Source organism: Salmo salar, chromosome 14 (genome assembly GCF_965601325.2).
Source record: "Salmo salar chromosome 14, fSalSal1, whole genome shotgun sequence".
Lineage (NCBI taxonomy): Eukaryota > Metazoa > Chordata > Actinopteri > Salmoniformes > Salmonidae > Salmo > Salmo salar.
Genome location: NC_138304.1, coordinates 52,726,185 through 52,750,533, shown reverse-complemented (window position 1 = coordinate 52,750,533; position 24,349 = coordinate 52,726,185). Strand labels below are relative to the sequence as shown.

Sequence of the window (24,349 nt, the reverse complement as noted above, 5' to 3'; positions counted from 1 at the left end):
TATCACTTAAACAATATCAATACAGTAGTTGGAACCATGCCTATCAAAATACCCCATAAGTCAAGTTTGCTGAAATATCTCTATCAACAAATTTGAACCAATATGGCATTTAGGTCTATCTATAAACTACATATTTTTCCAGGAAGGATCTGTGGCCAAAAAAGAAAGAAAAGTAGCCTACATGACTATTTCGTATTTGATTAACTAACTAACTTAATCAAATCAGCTCCAAAAAAAAAAAATGAGTTTGTTATTATTAATTAGTGAAGACCCACCACGTGAACGCGCACTATCGAATCGCGCGTTGAAATATTTGCTCCCGTGTGCTCGTTCAGGTTGTCAGAGCAGAGAGCAGTCAGCGACTCTTCAGCTCCAGCTATAGCAGGACTACCTCTTCACAGTGTGTCTCTTCACAACGCTATAGATAAATATGTCAAAGTTGGAGCAGATCCTTGTTCTAGATCCCCCTTGTGACCTCAGATTTAAAGGTAAGTGTATTTTACCTTTACATTTTTTTATATATATATATATATATATATATATATATATATATATATATATATATATATTTTTTTTTTTTTTGTTGGTTGTTTGTTTTTGGTTTTAAATCTCCGAGACAATCCTATAATTGTCGGATGATTTCACACTTCCCTTTCGGTTCGTTTCGTAGTTAACGTAGCTCGGTTGGTCGCCACCACCACCGCCGCCATTTTGTTTCGTGGGGTGAACGGAGAGACCAGGCCGCTGGGTGAATCACCGCACTGGAACAGACGTGGTCAACCTGCGTGGGTCTTGGCTTCATGTCACAAACTGAAACTGTACCCCGGGGATCGTTTTGTCTCTGACTGCATTGTCATCTCGCCCGTTTCTTATGACAGACTTGTCCACACATAAGGAATGTTAACGTTAACTTTACTAGTGCAAAGGTTTATTATTTATTTTTTTACAACTTGTTAACCAATAAACTAACATACAAGGAGGACATGTAGTTAACCAATTTAGTTTTTTTTTTAAGGTGTCCTGTTTTGTGAAGTAGTCGTTGGTGGTAAAACTAGCTAACTAGGTATGTAACTAAAACGTATTTTCTCAGTCATTTGGTTGGTGAATGTTTGCAACGTTTTGAACGTACTGTTAAATTAGGTAGCAAATGTTAACGTTAGTCGTTCTAACTCGTTTGCCGTTTATTGCACTTACAAAAAAACCAAGTCGGAGTTAAACATTTTTACAAGCAACTCGAAAACATGTATTTTCAGGCCCCCAGTTGCTCAATCGGAGCTTTCTGTGGTTCAGAGGACCGGGTTCTCCACCTCACGTTACATGGTGCTGGTTCTGAGGTTTAACAGGCGCTTGGCATCCAATTTGTTGCATTACCGCCACCTACTAGTCTGAGGTACAACTCCTTTCTACTTTTGCTTGAGAAACAAGAATGTACTAAATAAATACCCTACAATCTAACACTACACTCAGTAATTTCCAAATGATATAAAATAAAAATGACCACTGCACTACTCCAGTAATTAAATGTATTTATTCCTACCTCATGGCCATTATCCTGAAAGGATGGGGCAACACTCAACACACCCTGTAACTCTTCTGATGTCATGTCTCGCACACCTAAATATCTCTGCAGCTGCCGCCGCCACCTCTCTTTTCTGCGACTTCCGTTCCATCCGTGCCGTACAGTTGATAACCATTGCTAGAAATGCTAAAAATCCAATCTTACTGAAACATATACGTTTTTGACCTATCCCTCTGTACTGGTTTTTTATTTTATCGTTATTTTACCAGGTAAGTTGACTGAGAACACATTCTCATTTACAGCAACAACCTGGTGAATAGTTACAGAGGAGAGGGATGAATGAGACAATTGTAAGCTCTATATCTCTACTACTACTCACCACTCCACCCCCTTAACCCATCTTCCTCTACTTCCTTCACTGTCTCAGCATATGACAACTTCTGCACTACTTTTAACCCTGGAAACCTCAACCTGCCTCTCTCTCACGGGACATTTCTGATCCCCAGCTCCATGGGCACCCCCTACAATTAACACATACCACTACTTTCACCAATACTACACATTCCTCTGTCTCATGCCCTTCTGCACACTTCTCACACCTTGGACCCTCCTTCCTACACACTGCTGCCACATGCCCATAAGCTTGACACCTGTAACATCGTAATGTATTCGGCACATACACTCGTACAGGATAACTTATATATCCTAACTTCACTTTGTCGGGCAAAGACTCAACTTCGAAGCTCAAAAGAGTGGACAATGACTCTTCTGTTTCCCGACTCTCGCCACCCTGTCTGCGTCACAAACGACGAGCATCACATATACCAGGAATCTTTCTCCTCAGCTGGTCGACTTTTTTATATTTACTGCTACCCCAGTTATCACTCCTTTCATTGGTGCCCTTTTCTTGAAAGCATAACAATTCACTTTTCTTGCCCCGATTTTGTTTTACTCCCGAGTGCCTTCTCCCTCTGACCAACAGAAACACAAACAATTATCACATGACCATTTCTGGTTACCCTCACCGATTCCACAGCACCCAACTCTTTTTCTCCCACCCAGCATGAATCCACAAATGGATCAGCTTAAAAGGCAAGAGTCCACTTTGTCCATAAACTTCACTCCTACTGTCAGACTCATCTTTTTCCTGACCCTCGGTGAATACCTCGGTCTCTACGATAACTTCAACACATCTACCACCTCCGATACTTCACCCTCATAAAAATTCAATTTCTCTTCCTGTCTTCAGCTAGGGACTCCCATTTCAGCTCACACAATGTCCCCCCTGCTTTTGTAGCTCAGCTCGCTCCGGTCTCCAAATGTATCCCTGAACGTGCCTTTACGTGGTTGTGTTACTCATCTCATATGTATATACTGTACTCTATGCCATCTTGATGTAATGTATCACTAGCCACCTTAAACAATGCCGCTTTGTTTTCATACCCTACAATACTCATCTCGTATGTATATACTGTACTCCATACCATCTATTACGCCTTTCGGCCATCACTCATTTATATATTTTTATGTACATATTCGTATTCGTTCCTTTAAACTTGTGTGTACAAGGTAGTTGTTGTGGAATTGTTAGATTACTTGTTAGATATTACTGCACTGTCGGAACTAGAAGCACAAGCATTTCACTACACTCACATTAACATCTGCTAACCATGTGTATGTGACCAATAAAATTTGATTTGATGTGGAAACTGGCTTAGTCAGTGACGTGTACAGATTGTCTTACGTACACACCAGTTCTAGCTAGTTTATCGTTACCTAAAACATACCTGTTTATTTATTGACCACAATTCTGGTGATGTTCAGTCTCCCTTATATCGCTTTAGGTTGACAGATTACAGAAGTCCGTCTACAGTCCCCCAAGTCAAGTACTGACATTTCTGTTTCGATGTGACTTGAACAAGTCCTAAAAATACATTAATTGGCTTGACAATTGAAATCAACCTTCAGCTGTTGAAAGACCAAAAACAAAAAACGGTTTTGTTGGTGAGCAGCTTCCATGACTGTCAGAGGTCGACCTATTTTAATTGGCATGGCCAATTTCAAGTTTTCATAACAATCGGTAATCTGCCTTTTTGGACGCCGATTACATTGCAATCCATGAGGAAACTGCGTGGCAGGCTGACCATCTCTTACACGAGTGCAGCGTCAAAAGGCTGCAAAGAGCCATGGTAAGTTGCTAGCTAGCATTAAACTTAAATTATAAAAAACAATCAATCTTCACATAATCACTAGTTAACTACACATGGTTGATGATATTACTAGTTTATCTAGCGTGTCCTGCGTTGCATATAATCAATGCGGTGCCTGTTAATGTCTCATCGAATCACAGCCTACTTCAACTTTGCCAAACGGGTGATTTAACAAGCGCATTTGTGAAAAAAACACAATCTTTGCACAAATGTACCTAACCATAAACATCAATGCCTTCCTTAAAATCAATACACAGATGTATATATTTTTAAACCTGCATATTTAGTTAAAAGAAATTCATGTTAGCAGGCAATATTAAACTAGGGAAATTGTCACTTCTCTTGCGTTCAGTGCAAGCAGAGTCAGGGTATATGCAACAGTTTGGGCCGCCTGGCTCGTTGCAAACTGTGTGAACGTAATTCATTTGCCAGAATTTTACATAAATATGACATAACATTGAAGGTTGTGCAATGTAACAGCAATATTTAGACTTATGGATGCCACCCGTTAGATAAAATACGGAACGGTTCCGTATTTCACTGAAAGAATAAATGTTTTGTTTTCGAGATGATAGTTTCCGGATTTGACCATATTAATGACCTAAGACTTGTATTTCTATGTTTATTATAATTAAGTCTATGATTTGATATTTGATAGAGCAGTCTGACTGAGCGGTGGTAGGCAGCAGCAGGCTCGTAAGCATTCATTCAAACAGGACACTACCGCGTTTGCCAGCAGCTCTTAGCAATGCTTGAAGCACAGCGCTATTTGACTTCAAGCCTATCAACTCCTGAGATTAGGCTGGCAATACTAAAGTGCCTATTAGAACATCCAATAGTCAAAGGTGTATATGAAATACAAATGGTATAGAGAGAAATAGTCGACGCGTCATAATTCCTATAATAACTACAACCTAAAACTTCTTAACTGGCAATATTGAACCACCAGCTTTCAAATGTTCTGAGCAAGGAACTTAAACGTTAGCTTTTTTACATGGCACATATTGCACTTTTACTTTCTTCTCCTACACTGTTTTTGCATTATTTAAACCAAATTGAACATGTTTCATTATTTACTTGAGACTAAATAGATGTTATTTATGTATTATATTAAGTTAAAATAGTGTTCATTCAGTATTGTTGTAATTGTCATTTTATATATATATATATATATAAATATAAATAAAATGACAATCTCAGCCGATTTATTGTATCGGCTTTTTTTGGTCCTCCAATAATTGGTATCGGCTTTGAAAAATCCTAGTTGGTCGACCTCTACTGTCAATGCTAGAGGAAGTATTAAAGTAGGCACCTCAACTCATTAATACCAACCCTCAATCTTATCTGTGGCTAGTGATGACTGATAGATGAGACAAGCCTACTTGACTGGTGTAGTTTGGGCTGGCCATGACCTTGCTCTGGTCTTGGGTGTTACTGATGACCTGGACCAGAGCTACCCATTCCCCTTATTACTCTGGTCTTGGGTGTTACTAACGACCTGGACCAGAGCTAGCCGTGCCCCCTGATAGCTCTGGGCCTGGGTGTTACTAACGACCTGGACCAGAGCTAGTCGTAGCCGTAGTAGGCCTGGGTGTTACTAATGACCTGGACCAGAGCTAGCCATGCCCCCTGATAGCTCTGGTCTTGGGTGTTACTAACGACCTGGACCAGAGCTAGCCATGCCCCCTGATAGCTCTGGTCTTGGGTGTTACTAACGACCTGGACCAGAGCTAGTCGTGCCCTCTGATACGTCTTCTGATCAGTCAGCCCAACTTCTGATCATCAGTCACAAGATTTATATTTACCCCTTTCAACAAATTAAACCCGAGGCTCACTAACTGCTTTCTGGAAGACTAAATGACAACGGTAGGAGAGCACGCAACAATTTTAGGAAAATAAATTGCATGTCACGTAATTGGCCAGCTCTCTCCCTTCCCTGGCTCAATGAGAAGGTAAATAGGCCATGTCAGGATCACCCAGTCAGAGGAGAAAACATCCATCTTCTCTTTAACCTCAACACCAAATGACAAACATAATGTAAATATATTGTGTGTAGGTAGTTAGGGCGTAAGTAGCAAGATTGCTCGCTCCAATACCATACCACTTGTGTGTTGACGCAAACTAGGATTATTATCCTTTTATATTTTTAAGCTCTCGTGACAAGTATGTGAAACTGAAAAGACTAGTAGCTCAGTATATACTCTCTAGGTGGATCTCCCTGTGCAGCTTAGATCCTGTCTAGGGGGATGGCCCTGTGCAGCTTAGATCCTGTCTAGGAGGATGGCCCTGTGCAGCTTAGATTCTGTCTATGAGGATGGCCCTGTGCAGTTTAGATCCTGTCTAGGAGGATGGCCCTGTGCAGCTTAGATCCTGTCTAGGAGGATGGCCCTGTGCAGCTTAGATCCTGTCTAGGAGGATGGCCCGGTGCAGCCTAGATCCTGTCTAGGAGGAGGGCCCGGTGCAGCCTAGATCCTGTCTAGGAGGATGGCCCTGTGCAGCCTAGATCCTGTCTAGGAGGAGGGCCCGGTGCAGCCTAGATCCTGTCACAAAATAACTATATAGGAGTTGACAACTGTCTCAGCCGTTCTTTCTGAATTGAACTTGAACACAGGCTCAAAGCTGCGCAATAACATACTGTGTTCTCTAGGAGAAAAGGATGTTAATTGGTTAGCCACCGAAATGCATTTTGACCGGTCATGCTTATCGGTTTATAGGTTAATGTGAATAATTGTGAGGAATTAAATTGCCTCGTTGTGTAATTTCGTTTAGTCCTCATGCATTTTATTTATCACCTGTGCACAGCATACAGAGCCTAGTTTGAGGAGTGGAATATCCTACCACCTGTCTACAGCATACAGACAAGCTCCTCAGTCTGTAGTCTACTGGAGTGAAGCCTGCTTTTAGAAGCCTAGTCATTGCGCAACAAATAACACTTCTAAATGCAATCGCTTGTCAACTTATGGCCACGATTGAAAAATGTTTTTTTATTTTTCATTTTCTTCTCAATCTCAACTCGTAAAGCGTGCCTCCCTTTTACATGCGTAGACAATAGTCAACGGCAGCCAGGCTTTCAGTGGTTCACCCACAACTTTGCAATGGGAGTTTGAGGCAGTATATTTGTTTGCAACATGAACGTTTTACTACGAGGCGTGTCTTACCTTGCTTTAAAGTAGCCGTGTGAAAATCCATCCGTAGAAACGAGGAGGCAGTTATTACAGACTTCCTCATGTGCCATTAACCAGCATTTCTCTCCTGTTCTATTGGTTTTCATATCAACTTTATTTCGTTGTCCAGAAGATAAAGGCACAATCCCGGTCCCGTTATCGACCCATCCCGGTCCCGTTATCGACCCGTCCCGTTATCGACCCATCCCGGTCCCCCGTTAACGACCCATCATAGTAGTTGCTACTTCATTCCTTCTCTTTCTAAATTTCTAACGGAGATTTATTTGTCAGATATGGATTAAGTTTAATTAGCTGCTTCACCGGCTCCGATGCTCGTCGGATGTGGCAAGGCTTGCAAACTACTACGGACTAAAAAGGGAAGCCCAGTCGCGAGCGGGAAGCCCAGTCGCGAGCGGGAAGCCCAGCCGCGAGCTTAATGACTTCTACGCGCACTTCTAGGCAAGCAAGCACCGGGGGCCCCTCAGGGGTACGAGCTTAGTTCTCTCCTGTACTCCCTGTTCACCCACGACTGCGTGGCCAAGCACATCTCCAACACCAAGTTTGCCGACGACACAACAGTGGTAGGCTTGATCACCGACAACGACGAGACGGCCTAAAGGGAGGAGGTCAGAGACCTGTAAGTGTGGTGCCAGGACAACAACCTCTCCCTCAATGTGATTAAGACTAAGGAGATGATTGTGGACTACAGGAAAGGAGGACCGAGCACGCAACCATTCTCATTGACGGGGCTGTAGTAGAGCAGGTTTAGAGCTTCAAGTTCCTTGGTGTCCACATCAACAACAAACTAACATGGTCCAAGCTAGAGGTCGACCGATTGATTTTTTTTTCAACACCGATGCCGATTATTGGAGGGCCAAAAAAGCCGATACCGATTATTCGGCCAATTTTTTTATTTTTTTTATTTGTAATAATGACAATTACAACAATACTGAATGAACAATTATTTTAACTTAATATAATACATCAATAAAATCCATTTAGCCTCAAATAAATAATGAAACATGTTCAATTTGGTTTAAATAATGCGAAAACAGAGTGCTGGAGAAGAAATTAAAAGTGCAATATGTGCCATGTAAAAAAGCTAACGTTTAAGTTCCTTGCTCAGAACATGAGAACATATGAAAGCTGGTGGTTCCTTTTAACATGAGTCTTCAATATTCCCAGGTAAGAAGTTTAAAGTTGTAGTTATTATAGGACTATTTCTCTCTATATGATTTGCATTTCATATACCTTTGACTATTGGATGTTCTTATAGGCACTTTAGTATTGCCAGTGTAACAGTATAGCTTCCGTCCCTCTCCTCGCTCCTACCTGGGCTCGAACCAGGAACACATCGACAACAGCCACCCTCGATGTAGCGTTACCCATGCAGAGCAAGACTTTTCCTGATTTTGATGGAATAATTTCCTCCCTAGGTATGGAACAGCAGTGACAACTGTGAGGAGCGTAGTGGCACTAGAGGGGGGAAAACGAGCGTAGAATCATAGTAGGTTATGGCAGACATTGACCCTGTCTTTCAGTATATCATCTGATCTGAAACAGTGTTATGGTCAAGCCAGGTCACAGCAAAACATGCCCTAATAAACCTATCAGTGGGGAAAATGGATACACAACAACCTCCATTCATCTCTGCAGGGCTAACTAATCACTAATTCATCTGAGTTTGGTGTAATTTGACTTGGCCTCCAGCTGTGTTGACAACATGATGGAACATCACCCCATCAAAGCTGGACTGTGTTGGCCCCATGCTGGCTGGTTAAAGCTGGACTGTGTTGGGACCATGCTGGCTGGTTAAAGCTGGACTGTGTTGGGACCGTGCTGGCTGGTTAAAGCTGGTCCGTGTTGCGACCGTGCTGGCTGGTTAAAGCTGGTCCGTGTTGGTACCATGCTGGCTGGTTAAAGCTGGACCGTGTTGGGATCATGCTGGCTGGTTAAAGCTGGACCGTGTTGGGACCATGCTGGCTGGTCAAAGCTGGTCCGTGTTGGGACCATGCTGGCTGGACCGTGTTGGGACCATGCTGGCTGGTCAAAGCTGGTCCGTGTTGGGACCATGCTGGCTGGTCCGTGTTGGGACCATGCTGGCTGGTCCGTGTTGGGACCATGCTGGCTGGTCCGTGTTGGGACCATGCTGGCTGGTTAAAGCTGGTCTGTGCTGGCTGGTAATGTCCTTATAGGAAACAGCAGACCAGCTGTCACAAGATGGACATAGAGCAGCAGCGAGCTAATGATGGTAGCTAATGTCTCCCCATGGATTTTACCGGAGTCAGTCAACCTGAGTCAACAAATCAGGTCACAAAGGCTGCATTTACACAGGCAACCCAATTATTGGCAAAAGATCTGATTGATCAAAAGACAAATTAGTGTCAAGTTCAGAATTGGGTTGACTGTGTCAACGCAGCCATAGTCCTTCCATCTCCAATATGGAGAGCATGGGATCTCTTCTCCATGTATTACCTGAGCTAAGGGAACCTTCAATTGGTTTAATCGATTAGGATTTGGCTTATAGCCTCGGAAAGCGTTATGTAATGCCTGTTTACAGTCAGCTGTTGGTGTACTGGTATCGAATGACTCTGACAAGTCTGGATCCTAGGCAATGCATCCATTTACAACCTTTTTAAAGGGGCAATCCGCAGTTGAAACAATAACAAAGCGTTATTTTCCCTCCCAACACCAACAAATGAGCTATAAATACACAACGTTACCACTTTGTTTACCTTGGCCAGAGGGACAGTGTGTAGTAGATTGTATACAACCGTTGTTACTATTTAGTGGCCTACAGTTCATCAGACTGGAAAAATCGTCTTGTTTTCATCCTGTAAAGCATGTCAAATCGCTAATGTTTTGGTGTAGGCTTCAGCAACATTTATGTAAAGACTTTTTGCTTTTCTGTCGGGAGTATTTTATCACCAGGGTTGGGTAGGTTACTTCCTAAATGTAATCCGTTACTAGATACCTGTCCAACATTGTAATCGGCAACGTAACGTTTGGATTACCCCGAAACTCGGTAACTTAATCTGATTACTTTCCCCTTAAGAGACATTGGAAGACAAAGGATCCTTCAAAACACATTTGGAGTCATAATGGTCTCTGACTGCTGGTCAGACTCGCTCAGGCGTAACAAACTTAAAATTGCGCCCTTTTTTTTCAATGCTGAATTAAATGTCATTTGAGAAAACAAAGGTGTTAATGTGAACTCAGCAAAAAAGAAATGTCCCTTTTTCAGGACCCTGTCTTTCAAAGAAAATTTGTAAAAATCCAAATAACTTCACAGATCGTAAAGGGTTTAAACACTGTTTCCCATGCTTGTTCAATGAACCGTAAACAATTAATGAACAAGCGCCTGTGAAACGGTCGTTAAGACACTAACAGCTTACAGACGGTAGGCAATTAAGGTCACAGTTATGAAAACTTAGGACACTAAAGGGGCCTTTCTGCTGACTCTGAAAAACACCAAAAGAAAGATGTCCAGGGTCCCTGCTCATCTGTGTGAACGAGCCTTAGGCATGCTGCAAGGAGGCATGAGGACTGCAGATGTAGCCAAGGCAATAAATTGCAATGTCCGTACTGTGAGACGCCTAAGACAGCCCTACAGGGAGACAGGACGGACAACTGATCGTCCTCGGCAGACCACGTGTAACAACACCTACACAGGATTGGTACATCCGAACATCACACCTGTGGGACAGGTACAGGATGGCAACAACAACTGCTCGAGTTACACCAGGAATGCACAATCCCCCTCTCCAGTGCTCAGACTGTCCACAATAGGCTGAGAGAGGCTGGACTGAGGGCTTGTAGGCCTGTTGTAAGGCAGGTCCTCACCAGACATCACTGGCAACAACGTCGCCTATGGGCACAAACCCACCGTCGCTGGACCAGACAGGACTGGCAAAGTGCTCTTCACGGACGAGTCGCGGTTTTGTCTCACCAGGGGTGATGGTCGGATTGGCGTTTATCGTCGAAGGAATGAGCGTTACACTGAGGCCTGTACTCTGGAGCGGGATCAATATGGAGGTGGAGGGTCACAACGTCATCGGACTGAGCTTGTTGTCATTGCAGGCAATCTCAATGCTTTGCGTTACAGGGAAGACATCCTTCTCCCTCATGTGGTACCCTTCCTGCAGGCTCATACTGACATGACCCTGCAGCATGACAATGCCACCAGCCATCTGCTCATTCTGTGCATGATTTCCTGCAAGACAGGAATGTCAGTGTTCTGCCATGGCCAGCGACGAGCCCGGGTCTCAATCCCATTGAGCACATCTGGGACCTGTTGGATCGGCGGGTGAGGGCTGGAGCCATTCCCCCCCAGAGATGTCCGGAAACTTGCAGGTGCCTTGGTGGAAGAGTGGGGTAACATCTCACAGTAAGAACTGGCAAATCTGGTGCAGTCCATGAGGAGGAGATGCACTGCAGTACTTAATGCAGCTGGTGGCTACACCAGATACTGACTTACTTTTGATTGTGACCCCCCCCCCCCCCCCCCCCCCTTTGTTCAGGGACACATTATTCCATTTCTGTTAGTCACATGTCTGTGGAACTTGTTCAGCTTATGTCTCAGTTGTTGAATCTTGTGTAAATATTTGTATGAACATAACATGTTAAAGTTTGCTGAAAATAAACGCAGTTGACAGTGAGAGGACGTTTTTTTTGCTGAGTTTATATTGTATATTTTGTGTATTTGTATATTTGATCAAACATCCTATATTCAAGTAAACCATTATAGCACAATTTGAGTTTTTCCAGATGTATCTGTAGTCTGATTGCAATATTTCTGCTGGGAACTGATAAGTTTGTTTTAAAAAAAATGACGTGTAACTGATTACATGTAGTGAGTTACTCCCCAGCAGCACTCCGATGTGAAGGACAGAGAAATTAATCGTATTTCTTATTAAACTAATTCAAAAGTGATGGGGCGCTGCCACACCTAATTGAAAGGGGGGGATACCCAATCAGTTGTACTTCAACTGAAATGCGTCTTCCACATTTAACTCAACCCCTCTGAATCAGAGAGGCGCAGGGAGCTGCCTTAGTCCACATCCATGTCTTCGGCCCAATGTTCTAACCGCTAGGCTACCTGCCGCCCCGAAAGTGCTGAGGTTAAATGCCAGCTCGCCAGATGCTTTCTGGGCGGCCGTGCTGACGATCCAGGATATCAATAGGATCATTTTAACCATGCTTTATAGTGTTTGTTTACATTTGGCTTTGTTTAGAGGTGTTGGATTAAATGGCTAATATTTGGGTTGTGATGGGGGGTACAACAGAACTAGGCTCGTGAGGCATTAAAGGGGACGTGTACTTATTAAGCTCACCAAAATCTAAGTTTTAAATGTTTTACGTATACAGTCCTGTTAGGAACTTACACAACTGTCCATAACTTAAATCTGCAATATGTAACTTTTTTTGGAGCGACCTGGCAAAATTCACATAAATGTAAGTAAGTTATAGATCTGTCATTCTTAATGAAAACTAGTCTAAGAAGCGGTAGATCTATTCTATGTGCACTATTTCTTTTTTTTTTTTTGCCCTAGCATTACACAGCTGATTTCAAATAACTAACTCGTCATCAAGCTTTTTGATTAGTTGAATCAGTTAGGGCAAAAACCAAAACGTGCACCCGGGACTGAGTTTGTGAAACACTGCTTTACGCTATAGTTGCTTTGTTTTGTCACATGAACTGAAATTAGGCCAACTATTTGGATTTTAGGAACCAGGAAAATGGCGGTGTGATTTCAGCATAGTGCGTGTTAAATAATAAAACATCTGATTTTGGTTTAGAATTAAAGCTGGTATGAATACAACCACATGAACCGATTCTTGAAACGATGACAACAACAAAAAATTGCAGAAATGTTTTGTTTATTTGAATCCAAAGTTGCATTAACAGATACACTTACCCTTTTCTTCAAGAATCAATAGGTGTATATCTGATTAATTTAAGCCCAAAAAATGGATGTAACAAATCCAGAAAAATAGTGATGTATTATACAGTATGAAGGAGCTGTCTTGTTTAACCCAGAGTAATTGTAGCAGAAGCACAGGTAGTGTGACCCCTATTCCCTTCAAAAATCCTAAGCAATATGAATGGCCCTGTTAACAAACCATTAGCCTTTTGAACTGTCCTTTTCAGAGTTCTATCGTTACTCGTTGAGGCTATTAATAGCTGCTTGAGTTGGGTGACAGCGTTTAACCTTTTGTTACGTTGCTTCTGATGGCTTCAAAGTTGTTTACCTCTTTCCTGATGATATACACTGAACAAAAATATAAGGTGTTGGTCCCATGTTTCATGAGCTGAAATAAAATATCCCAGAAATGTTCCATACGCACAAAAAGCTTATTCCTCTCAAATGTTGTGCACAAATTTGTTTACATCCTCTGTTAGTGAGCATTTCTCCCTTTGCCAAGATAATCCATCCACCTGACAGGCGTTTCATATCAAGAAGCTGATTTAAACAGCATGATCATTACACAGGTGCACCTTGTGCTGTTGACAATAAAAGGCCATTCTAAAATCTGCAGTTTTGTCACACAACACAATGCCACATGTCAATTGCACGCTCCCTCAAAACTTGAGACATTGGCATGCTGAACTGTTGCCAGAGAATTTAGTGCTAATTTCTCTGCCTAAGCAGCTTCCAATGTCGTTTTACAGAATTTGGCATTAAGTCCAACTGGCCGTTCAATCACAGACCACCTCTATGGCGTCGTGTGGGTGAGCGGTTTACTGATGTCAACATTGGGAACAGAGTGCCCCATTGTGGGGTTATGCGATGGTCAGGCATAAACTACGAACAACAAACACAAATGCAATTTTATCGATGGCAAATTGAATGCACAGAGATACAGTGACGAGATCCTGAGGTCCATTGTTGTGCCATTCATCCACCGACGTGACCAAGTTTCAGCATGATAATCCACAGCCCCACGTAGCAAGGATCTGTACACAAATCCTGGAAGCTGGAAATGTCCCAGTTCTTCCATGGCCTGCTTACTCACCAGACATGTCATTGTATGACATCATGTTCCAGCTCCCACCAATATCCAGCAACTTCACACAGCCATTGAAGAGGAGTGGGACAACATTCCACAGGCCACAATCAACAGCCTGATAAACTCTATGCGACAGGAGATGTGTTGCGCTGCATGAGGCAAATGGTGGTCAGATACTGACTGGTTTTCTGATCCACACCCCTACCTTTCTCTTGGTATCTGTGACCAACAGCGTATCTGTATTCCCAGTCATGTGAAATCTATAGATTAGGGCCTAATGAATTTATTTCAATTGACTGATTTCCTTATATGAACTGTAACTGAGTAACAACCATTTAAACGATTTATGTGTTATCTAGATGTGTTCAGCTCCCCTCAGTGCTGCACTGTAGAAGCACATGTTCACCCTCTCTCTCCCCTCTCTCTCTCTCCCCTCTCTCTCTCTCTCCCCTCTCTCTCTCTCTCCCCTCTCTCTCTCTCTCCCCTCTCTCTCTCTCTCCCCTCTCTCTCTCTCTCCCCTCTCTCTCTCTCTCCCCTCTCTCTCTCTCTCCCCTCTCTCTCTCTCCCCTCTCTCTCTCTCCCCTCTCTCTCTCCCCTCTCTCTCTCCCCTCTCTCTCTCCCCTCTCTCTCTCTCCAGGTCCCTTCACTGATGTTGTCACCATCAACCTGAAGCTGAAGAACCCGTCTGATAGAAGAGTATGTTTCAAAGTGAAGACCACAGCTCCCAAGAGATACTGCGTACGGCCCAACAGCGGCATCATCGATGTAGCTGCTACCGTCACCATCTCTGGTAAGTCCAGTAACTAGGGGTGGGAACGTTTTTTAAAATTGGTATCCTTAATGTTTACAAAAATCCCTGACGGATAATAATAATAATAATAATATTTTTCCTCCACAAAATGTACATTTAAAATCCTAGTGCTCGCCTGCCCTTTTTCTTTGCTAATGATGTTTGTGTTCAGTCTTCGGTCTGTTGCGTGTAGAATGTTAAAGCTTATTCATTGCTGATTGGCCCTACTTTACTGAAATAATAGGTTATAACCATAGATTTATTCCACTAGGACTTTATAGAATTACATAACTTATGATTCACTGATATATGTTTTATTTGTTTAATGTTTACATGGAAATATTTCGTCAGCGGAGATCTTGACTGCATAGGAGTCACTTGTCAGTTAAGATAATTACCAAAATATATTTATTAAAATTTGTCGGAATTACATGGCCCAGTATTGAATAGAGGAGAATCCTAGCCAATGTTGAGTCTGTTTTAATAACCAGAATATGAAGCATTGGGTTCATCAGTTGAACAAACCAGTATCCAACTGCTTGTTGGCCGTTTGCGGTTATTCTCCAGTCCTGTGGAAAGTTATTTTAAAACATCGGACGTGACTGTGACATTAATACAGGCTAATAGTTAACTAGAGAGAAGCAACCAAACTACACAATGTTTTTGAATTGGTCATATAGTTGGTCTGTAGATCATTGGATCGGCAGGTAGCCTAGTGGTTAGAGTGTAGGGGCGGCAGGTAGCCTAGTGGCGAGGAGTGTAGGGGCGGCAGGTAGCCTAGTGGCGAGGAGTGTAGGGGCGGCAGGTAGCCTAGTGGCGAGGAGTGTAGGGGCGGCAGGTAGCCTAGTGGCGAGGAGTGTAGGGGCGGCAGGTAGCCTAGTGGCGAGGAGTGTAGGGGCGGCAGGTAGCCTAGTGGCGAGGAGTGTAGGGGCGGCAGGTAGCCTAGTGGCGAGGAGTGTAGGGGCGGCAGGTAGCCTAGTGGCGAGGAGTGTAGGGGCGGCAGGTAGCCTAGTGGCGAGGAGTGTAGGGGCGGTTAGGGGGGCGGCTGACAAGGTAACAATCTGTCGTTCTGCCCCTGAACAAGGCAGTTAACCCACCGTTCCTAGGCCGTCATTGAAAATAAGAATTTGTTCTAAACTGACTTCGCCTAGTTAAATAAATTGTTTTACCTGCTGCGCAAATGTCTCTTCTCACACACACACAACGGGCTGCTGGCACACACCATGACTTTCCAGGATTTTAATTTCTCACCAAAAAAAATTGCTATAACTGGACAAATACTGTAACTAATAATGATTATCCACAACGGGTCTCGCTCGTGCTTGTCAATGCAGGCGTACAATAATTATACTGCGATGTGCTCTGGCGACATTGGGAGGACCAGTGTGTACTACACATCGCATCCTGAGGATTCAATGCTGAAAATAAATCATATACACTTTACGGAACAGCGGGGACTTTGAAGAGACGCGCACAGACACATACTGAGACACACACTCTACACACACGTTCATGGGGATCCATAATAAACCCCAGGAAGAGTAGCTGCTGCCTTGGCAGGAACTAATGGGGATCCATAATAAACCCCAGGAAGAGTAGCCGCTGCCTTGGCAGGAACTAATGGGGATCCATAATAAACCCCAGGAAGAGTAGCCGCTGCCTTGACAGGAACTAATGGGGATCCATAATAAACCCCAGGAAGAGTAGCTGCTGCCTTGACAGGAACTAATGGGGATCCATAATAAACCCCAGGAAGAGTAGCTGCTGCCTTGGAAGGAACTAATGGGGATCCATGATAAACCCCAGGAAGAGTAGCTGCTGCCTTGGAAGGAACTAATGGGGATCCATGATAAACCCCAGGAAGAGTAGCTGCTGCCTTGGCAGGAACTAATGGGGATCCATAATAAACCCCAGGAAGAGTAGCTGCTGCCTTGGCAGGAACTAATGGGGATCCTTAATAAACCCCAGGAAGAGTAGCTGCTGCCTTGGCAGGAACTAATGGGGATCCTTAATGAAGACAAATACAATTATCGTAGTAGCCTTTTGTTTAATTTTTTTACTTGTCCATTCGGACAATTTCTGTCTCTAGCTTTTATGTTGATCCCTGTTACGGTAGTTGAAATGAAAAACTACATTTAACACTTATAGCGTAAATCAAGAACTCTTTTTGATTTGTTTTTTTGCTGACACGTGTGTGTGTGTGTGTGTGATAGTTTGTTTTGAATCTATTCCAGTAATGCTCCAGCCCTTTGACTACGACCCCAATGAGAAAAGTAAACACAAATTCATGGTCCAGAGTATCTTTGCTCCTCCTAATGTGGCTGAGATGGATGCAATGGTGAGTAGTTGTACCTTACTGTCATGATCTGTTACATCTGACCCTACGAGGTCTGGACTACTGCTGCTTTTCTGAATCCACCTTGTGTCCCAGGTCTTAATCTGTCCCTGATTACAAGGGAAGAAAGAAAAATAAAAAGGTATTGGAACTGGCTTTGATGTCGCACCCCATTTTGTATTATCTGTGACTTAACCCAGTCATGGTAGTTTTCTCCTCTACTCCAGTAGAGGGCAGCAACAGAGTCATGGGAGTTTTCCCCTCTAGTCCAGTAGAGGGCAGCAACAGAGTCATGGGAGTTTTCCCCTCTAGTCCAGTAGAGGGCAGCAACAGAGTCATGGGAGTTTTCCCCTCTAGTCCAGTAGAGGGCAGCAACAGAGTCATGGGAGTTTTCCCCTCTAGTCCAGTAGAGGGCAGCAACAGAGTCATGGGAGTTTTCCCCTCTAGTCCAGTAGAGGGCAGCAACAGAGTCATGGGAGTTTTCCCCCTGTCAAAACCAAACCCATTCTCTGAATCTCTCTACTACTACTACAGTTAGAGCTGCAGTTGATCTCCTCACAGAACATCACAGTGACAACAAGTAAAGGGAAGATATCTACAGAGCTTTAGTGTTTGGCTGAATAGTTGAAGGATTATGTGATAGTTTGTTGCCAGATTTCTCCTCCACCCACCATGGTATGTGTCTGTGTGTCTGAGTGTATACGGAGTCCAGCTGCTAGTAGTTTAGTCTGATGAATAACATGTATTCCTCTCTTCTCCTCCAGTGGAAAGATGTCAAACCTCATGATCTCATGGATTCCAAGCTGAGATGTGTATTCGACCTGCCTTCTGAAAACGATGAAGTGGTAAGTCCTGCTGATGCTGCTCCTCCCAACTTATGCGGGGAGGGGGGGGGGAGCGCCTCTCGGGGAGGGAGGGGGAGCGCCTCTCGGGGAGGGAGGGGGAGCGCCTCTCGGGGAGGGAGGGGGAGCGCCTCTCGGGGAGGGGGGGGGAGCGCCTCTCGGGGAGGGGGGGGGGGAGCGCCTCTCGGGGAGGGGGGGGGAGCAGCGCCTCTCGGGGAGGGGGGGGGGGAGCAGCGCCTCTCGGGGAGGGGGGGGGGGAGCAGCGCCTCTCGGGGGGGGGGGGGAGCAGCGCCTCTCGGGGGGGGGGGCGGGGGAGCGCGCCTCTCGGGGAGGGGGGGGAGCGCTGGTACGGCCTCCTCACCAAACATCAAACAGTACTTGTTTTCTTTCATAAAACAATTATTTGATTTGAGCCTAGATGTTTGTGGTACGCACTTTTGAGATTGTTTCATTGCAGGCGAATTCAAGTAAGCATCAGAACGGGTACTGTTTGAACCCTACTCGCTCTCTAAGCATCAGATTGTCCAGGGTTCAAACTGTACCTGTTCTGTCTCCTAACCTCCAGCCCCAAACTGATCTGGGACCAGGCTACGGACGCACTCCTGCTGTGTTTCTGTTTAGTGGTTTTTATTAAACGTCTGCGAATAACACCCTATTCCCTATAATAGTGCACTACTTGTGACTAGAGCCCTTTTTGAAGTCCTGGTCAGTAGTGCACTTAATATCTAAGGGTGCCATTTGGGATTCAGACTTAACGATTTCTCTCTCTCTCCGTTGTCCTTTCCTCCAGAATGAAGTGGATTTGAGCAGCAAAACAACGGCTCCCGTGCAGAACTCGTCCAAGGCGGCGGACGGTCCCGTGCTAACAGCGGCGAAGACCGCCAGCGTCTCGATGAACGACTCTGAGATGAAGAAACTAACGGAGGCGTGTAAGAGACTGCAGGCTGAGATGGACAAGCTGGCCGGCGAAAACCGACAACTCAAGGTTAGGCCTTTGAGGGTTCTCTCTGCTGTAGAGACGGCTGGAGGTAGACGGTGTGCGGTTTCATGCACACAATAATATACGATTTATTAGTCAGATTGGTGTATAAGTAGTTCAATTAAAATCATGAAGAATCATTTCCCCAGTAATCCAGTTTACATGGACACACCCTGATGGGACTTGAATAAATGCAGAAAGTCAACGTTCTCCCACAGCGACCATGTTCATTTTTGCGTAGCCTATTTGATTTGGAATTCGGACATACCTTTTCACGTGTGTGTGTGTGTTTATATACATACACATATATGTATGTGTGGGTATTTGCCCGCGTTTCTACTTTTCTATACTTTTGCATCTTTTTGATCCTGAATGTTACCAACTCTCCAACCAAAATCTAATATTAGATAAAGAGGAACCTGAGTTTACAAATAACACAAAAATGTAAAATTATTTGATTGAACTAAGTTATGCAATACACAATTCCCCTGTGTGGAAAAAGTAATTGCCCCCTTTACACTCAATAACTGGTTGTTCCACCTTTAGCTGCAACGACTCCAACCAAACACTTCCTGTAGTTGTTGATCAGTCTCTCACATCGCTGTGGAGGAATTTTGACCCGCTCTGCCATGCAGAACTGTTTTAACTGAACAACATTTATGGGTTTTCAAGCATGACCTACTCGTTTCAAGTCCTGCCACATCTCAATTGGGATTAGATCTGGACTTTGACTAGAACATTCCAACACTTCAAATGTGTTGCTTTTTAGCAGTTTTCATGTAGACTTGATTGTGTGTTTTGGATCATTGTCTTGCTACATGACCCAGCTGCACTTCAGCTTCAGTTCAGACGGATGGCCTGATAATTCTCCTGTAGAAATCTCTGATACAGAGCCTCCCGAGTGGCACTGCGGTCTAAGGAAACTGCATTACAGTGCTTGAGGCGTCACTACAGATCCGGGTTCGATCCCAGACTGTATCACAACCGACCGTGACCGGTAGTCCCATAGGGCGGCGCACAATTGGCCCAGCGTCGTCCCGGGTTAGGGGAGGGTTTGGCCCAGCGTTGTCCCGGGTTAGGGGAGGGTTTGGCCCAGCGTTGTCCCGGGTTAGGGGAGGGTTTGGCCCAGCGTCGTCCCGGGTTAGGGGAGGGTTTGGCCCAGCGTCGTCCCGGGTTAGGGGAGGGTTTGGCCCAGCGTCGTCCCGGGTTAGGGGAGGGTTTGGCCCAGCGTCGTCCCGGGTTAGGGGAGGGTTTGGCCCAGCGTCGTCCCGGGTTAGGGGAGGGTTTGGCCCAGCGTCGTCCCGGGTTAGGGGAGGGTTTGGCCCAGCGTCGTCCCGGGTTAGGGGAGGGTTTGGCCCAGCGTCGTCCCGGGTTAGGGGAGGGTTTGGCCCAGCGTCGTCCCGGGTTAGGGGAGGGTTTGGCCCAGCGTCGTCCCGGGTTAGGGGAGGGTTTGGCCCAGCGTCGTCCCGGGTTAGGGGAGGGTTTGGCCCAGCGTCGTCCCGGGTTAGGGGAGGGTTTGGCCCAGCGTCGTCCCGGGTTAGGGGAGGCTCATCTCGCTCTAGCGACTCTTTGTGGTGTGCCTGGCGCCTGCAGGCTGACTCCGGTAGTCAGTTGAATGCGTGCGGCTGGTTTCCAGGTTAAGTGAGCGGGTGTTAAGGAGAGTGGGTATGTTGGGTCATGTTTCAGGAGGACACTTGACTTGAACTTTTCTGTAGAGAACTATATTCTTGTTCAGTTAGTTTTTTTCTTGTTTTGTGCAGTTTGATATGTGTACCCCTCTTTCCCCCCTTTCTCCTTCTCCCCCCTTCCCCCTTTCTCCTTCTCTCCCCCCTTTCCTCCCTCCTTCTCTCCCCCCTTTCCTCCCTCCTTCTCTCCCCCCTTTCCTCCCTCCTTCTCTCCCCCCTTTCCTCCCTCCTTCTCTCCCCCCTTCTCTCCCCCCCTTTCCTCCCTCCTTCTCTCCCCCCTTTCCTCCCTCCTTCTCTCCCCCCTTTCCTCCCCCCTTTCCTCCCCCCTTTCCTCCCCCCTTTCCTCCCTCCTTCTCTCCCCCCTTCTCTCCCCCCTTTCCTCCCTCCTTCTCTCCCCCCTTCTCTCCCTCCTTTCCTCCCCCCTTCTCTTCCCCCTTCTCTCCCCCTTCTCTCCCCCTTCTCTCTCCCTTCTCTCTCCCTTCTCTCTCCCGCTCTCTCTCTCTCTCTCGCTCGCCCCCCTCTCCCCGCTCGCGCCCCCTCTCTCCCCCCTCTCTCCCCGCTCGCGCGCCTCTCTCTCTCTCTCTCTCGCCCCTCTCTCTCTCTCTCCATCCAAGGACGACGGTGTTAGAATGAGAAGGGCTGCCCAGCGTTCTGACCACGTGACATCAAACCAGACAGGCTCCTCCTCCTCCTCCATGATGCAACAGACGACCGCCACCTCCCTCCCATCTCTCCTCGTTGTCATAGCAGCCGTCTTCATCGGATTCTTCATCGGGAAGTTCATCTTGTAAACCGGAACTGGCTCTGAAATGGCACCCTATTCCCTATTTCGCGCACTACTTTTGAGCAGAAACCGATAGGGGAGTCCCATAGGGCTTTGGTTCAAAGTAGGGCACTACATAGGGAATAGGGTGCCATTTCGGACAGCGCGCCCTGGGAGACGCAAAGACGCCTGCCGTATCCCACGACAACCCCCTCGGCTCCGGAATGAAAAGGCCTGGATGGAACTGACTAACCAAGAAGAAAAGTCTTTCTGTTGACTTTGCCATATCAGAAGTAGTGCTCTGTCTGCAGTGGTCATGTTGTCTATCTGTACAGTACGAGGGCCCCACTGCCTTTTTACAAGCGTTTACACATGGTTAGTGTACACACAGAGGAGAAAGGAAAGGAAGGATGAGAGCTAAAAAGATGTCTCCATTTTTTTTTTCAGAATTTTTTTTTTATTTTTTATTTTTTTTTATTTTTTATGGATGGACAGACAGCCTAAGTGCAGGTATGAGATGTACGTACAAAATTTCACCTTATTCCCTGTATAGTACACTACTTCTAATAGTCCTGGTCAACAGTAGTGCACTATACAAGGAATAGGATGCCTTTTGGGATGCACAGGAAGTGGTACACTATCAATCAACATGGAGGACAGTTGTTAGAATTCTTTAACGCACCGTTCCTACCTTTATTTGAGGTAAGCATAGCTCTACAAGTGGTTAGATCAGTGAAAAGCAAGCTTACCCCCCCCCCCCCATTACTTTACCCAATTCAGATCTGTGATTGCTTCAAGGAAGATGGGTAGGAAGGAACTATGAATGATGGGTAGGAAGGAACTATGCATTTCTTAAGTATTGGAACACAGTCCTAGTCACCATGGGGCATGAAGCAGTTGAATAAACCAATCGTCTTCTCTCGTTCTCTCACTCTGTTTTTTTTTTATTTTTAATAGGAGTTGAATACAATGTTAAGTGTAAATGTTATTTTAATCCTTTTTTTTAAGCTAAAAAAGGAGAGAACTACTTCTTCTGTTGTCCAACACCGACCACCTCGCTACTTAATGCAGGATCGCCTCTGATTTAGTCTGTACAAAATGGTGCTCCTATTCCCTGTATAATGTCCTACTGTTGACCAGGGCCCGTAGGGTGATCTGTTGTAAAGTAGTACACTATATGGCTGGATGGATATATGGACGGACGGACGGATAGATGGGGTGCCATTTGGGACGGAGACATCGACTACTTGATTTGTTCAGTTTTTAGTAATTTCTCTACTTTTTCTCTGGGAAATGTTTCTAGTCCATCTGGGACATAGGTCCTTCCCTACTTCCTGTCCGATGCTACTTCCTGTCCAATCCTATCCCTGAAGATAAGAATGCAGACATTGTTTTTCTCTCAAATCATATTATACCCCTCCTTACCTTCTGAGGCAAATGTTCTTAACCCCGTCCCTCCCATGGTATTAAACATTGAAGAAATAAAACTGAAAACAATGTTGGTTTTGATGGCCATCTTCTTGCGGAGTCTCTTCAAATGTACAAATCATACATCACAATGTAGCAGACATCTTAGTTTGCTGACATATCTAGATAACAATATTTAATTTTTTGCGAATACAAAACATCTATTCACCAGACCTAGCTCAGCCTTGTCCCCCAGGCTAATTCACTGGACCTAGCTCAGCCTTTTCCCCAGGCTAATTCACCCGACCTAGCTCAGCCTTGTCCCCCAGGCTAATTCACCCGACCTAGCTCAGCCTTGTCCCCCAGGCTAATTCACCGGGCCTAGCGCAGCCTTATCCCCCGGGCCTAGCGCAGCCTTATCCCCCGGGCCTAGCGCAGCCTTATCCCCCGGGCCTAGCGCAGCCTTATCCCCCGGGCCTAGCGCAGCCTTATCCCCCGGGCCTAGCGCAGCCTTATCCCCCGGGCCTAGCGCAGCCTTATCCCCCGGGCCTAGCGCAGCCTTATCCCCCGGGCCTAGCGCAGCCTTATCCCCCCGGGCCTAGCGCAGCCTTATCCCCCCGGGCCTAGCGCAGCCTTATCCCCCCGGGCCTAGCGCAGCCTTTATCCCCCCGGGCCTAGCGCAGCCTTTATCCCCCCGGGCCTAGCGCAGCCTTTATCCCCCCGGGCCTAGCGCAGCCTTTATCCCCCCGGGCCTAGCGCAGCCTTTATCCCCCCGGGCCTAGCGCAGCCTTTATCCCCCCGGGCCTAGCGCAGCCTTTATCCCCCCGGGCCTAGCGCAGCCTTTATCCCCCCGGGCCTAGCGCAGCCTTTTTCCCCCGGGCTAATTGCTACATACAGTGCATTCGGACCCCTTTTTCCACATTTTCTTACGTTAAAAGCCTTATTCTAAAACTGATATTTTCCTCATCAATCTACACACAATACCCCCATCGTGATGTTTGGCTGGGGTAGGCTGTCATTGTAAATAAGAATTTGTTCTTAATGGACTTGCCTAGTTAAATAAAATTAAAAGTCCAAATCCCACTGTGGATGTGTTACTGTATAATTGCGTAGGGGGCATACTCCACATTTAAGAACACCTCTTTCCATGACAGACTGACCAGGTGAAAGCTATGATCCCTTATTGATGTCACTTGTTAAATCCACTTCAATCAGTGTAGCTGAAGGGGAGGAGACAGGTTAAAGAAGGATTTTTAAGCCTTGAGACATGGATTGTGTATGTGTGCCATTCAGAGGGTGAATGGGGAAGACACAAGATGTAAGTGCTGTTGAACGGGGTATGGTAGTAGGAGCCAGGCGCACCAGTTTGTGTCAAGAACTGCAACGCTGCTGGGTTTTTCACACTCAGTTTCCTGTGTGTATCCAGAATGTTCCACCACCCAAAGGACATCCAGCCAACTTGACACAACTGTGGGAAGCATTGGAGTCAACATGAGCCAGCATCCCTGTGGAACGCTTTCAACACCTTGTAGAGTCCATGTCCTGATGAATGGAGGCTGTTAAAGGGGGGATTCAACTCAATGTTAGGAAGGTGTTCCCAATGTTTGGTATAGTGAGTGTATATACACAGTTCAGTCTTACCCC

The 24,349-nt window shown here is 45.5% G+C and overlaps 1 protein-coding gene across 1 annotated transcript; it reads left to right on the top strand.

The window, feature by feature from the left end:
* The first annotated feature begins 294 nt into the window (after window positions 1–294).
* On the top strand, window positions 295–22,795 carry LOC106569738 (vesicle-associated membrane protein-associated protein A). Its single transcript, XM_045694511.2, has 6 exons — window positions 295–488; window positions 14,542–14,694; window positions 16,929–17,032; window positions 17,794–17,874; window positions 18,662–18,856; window positions 21,150–22,795. Exons 1-6 carry the CDS (start codon window positions 431–433, stop codon window positions 21,324–21,326), a joined length of 768 nt encoding a protein of 255 aa, XP_045550467.1. The 5' UTR covers window positions 295–430; the 3' UTR covers window positions 21,327–22,795.
* Window positions 22,796–24,349: the final 1,554 nt, after the last annotated feature.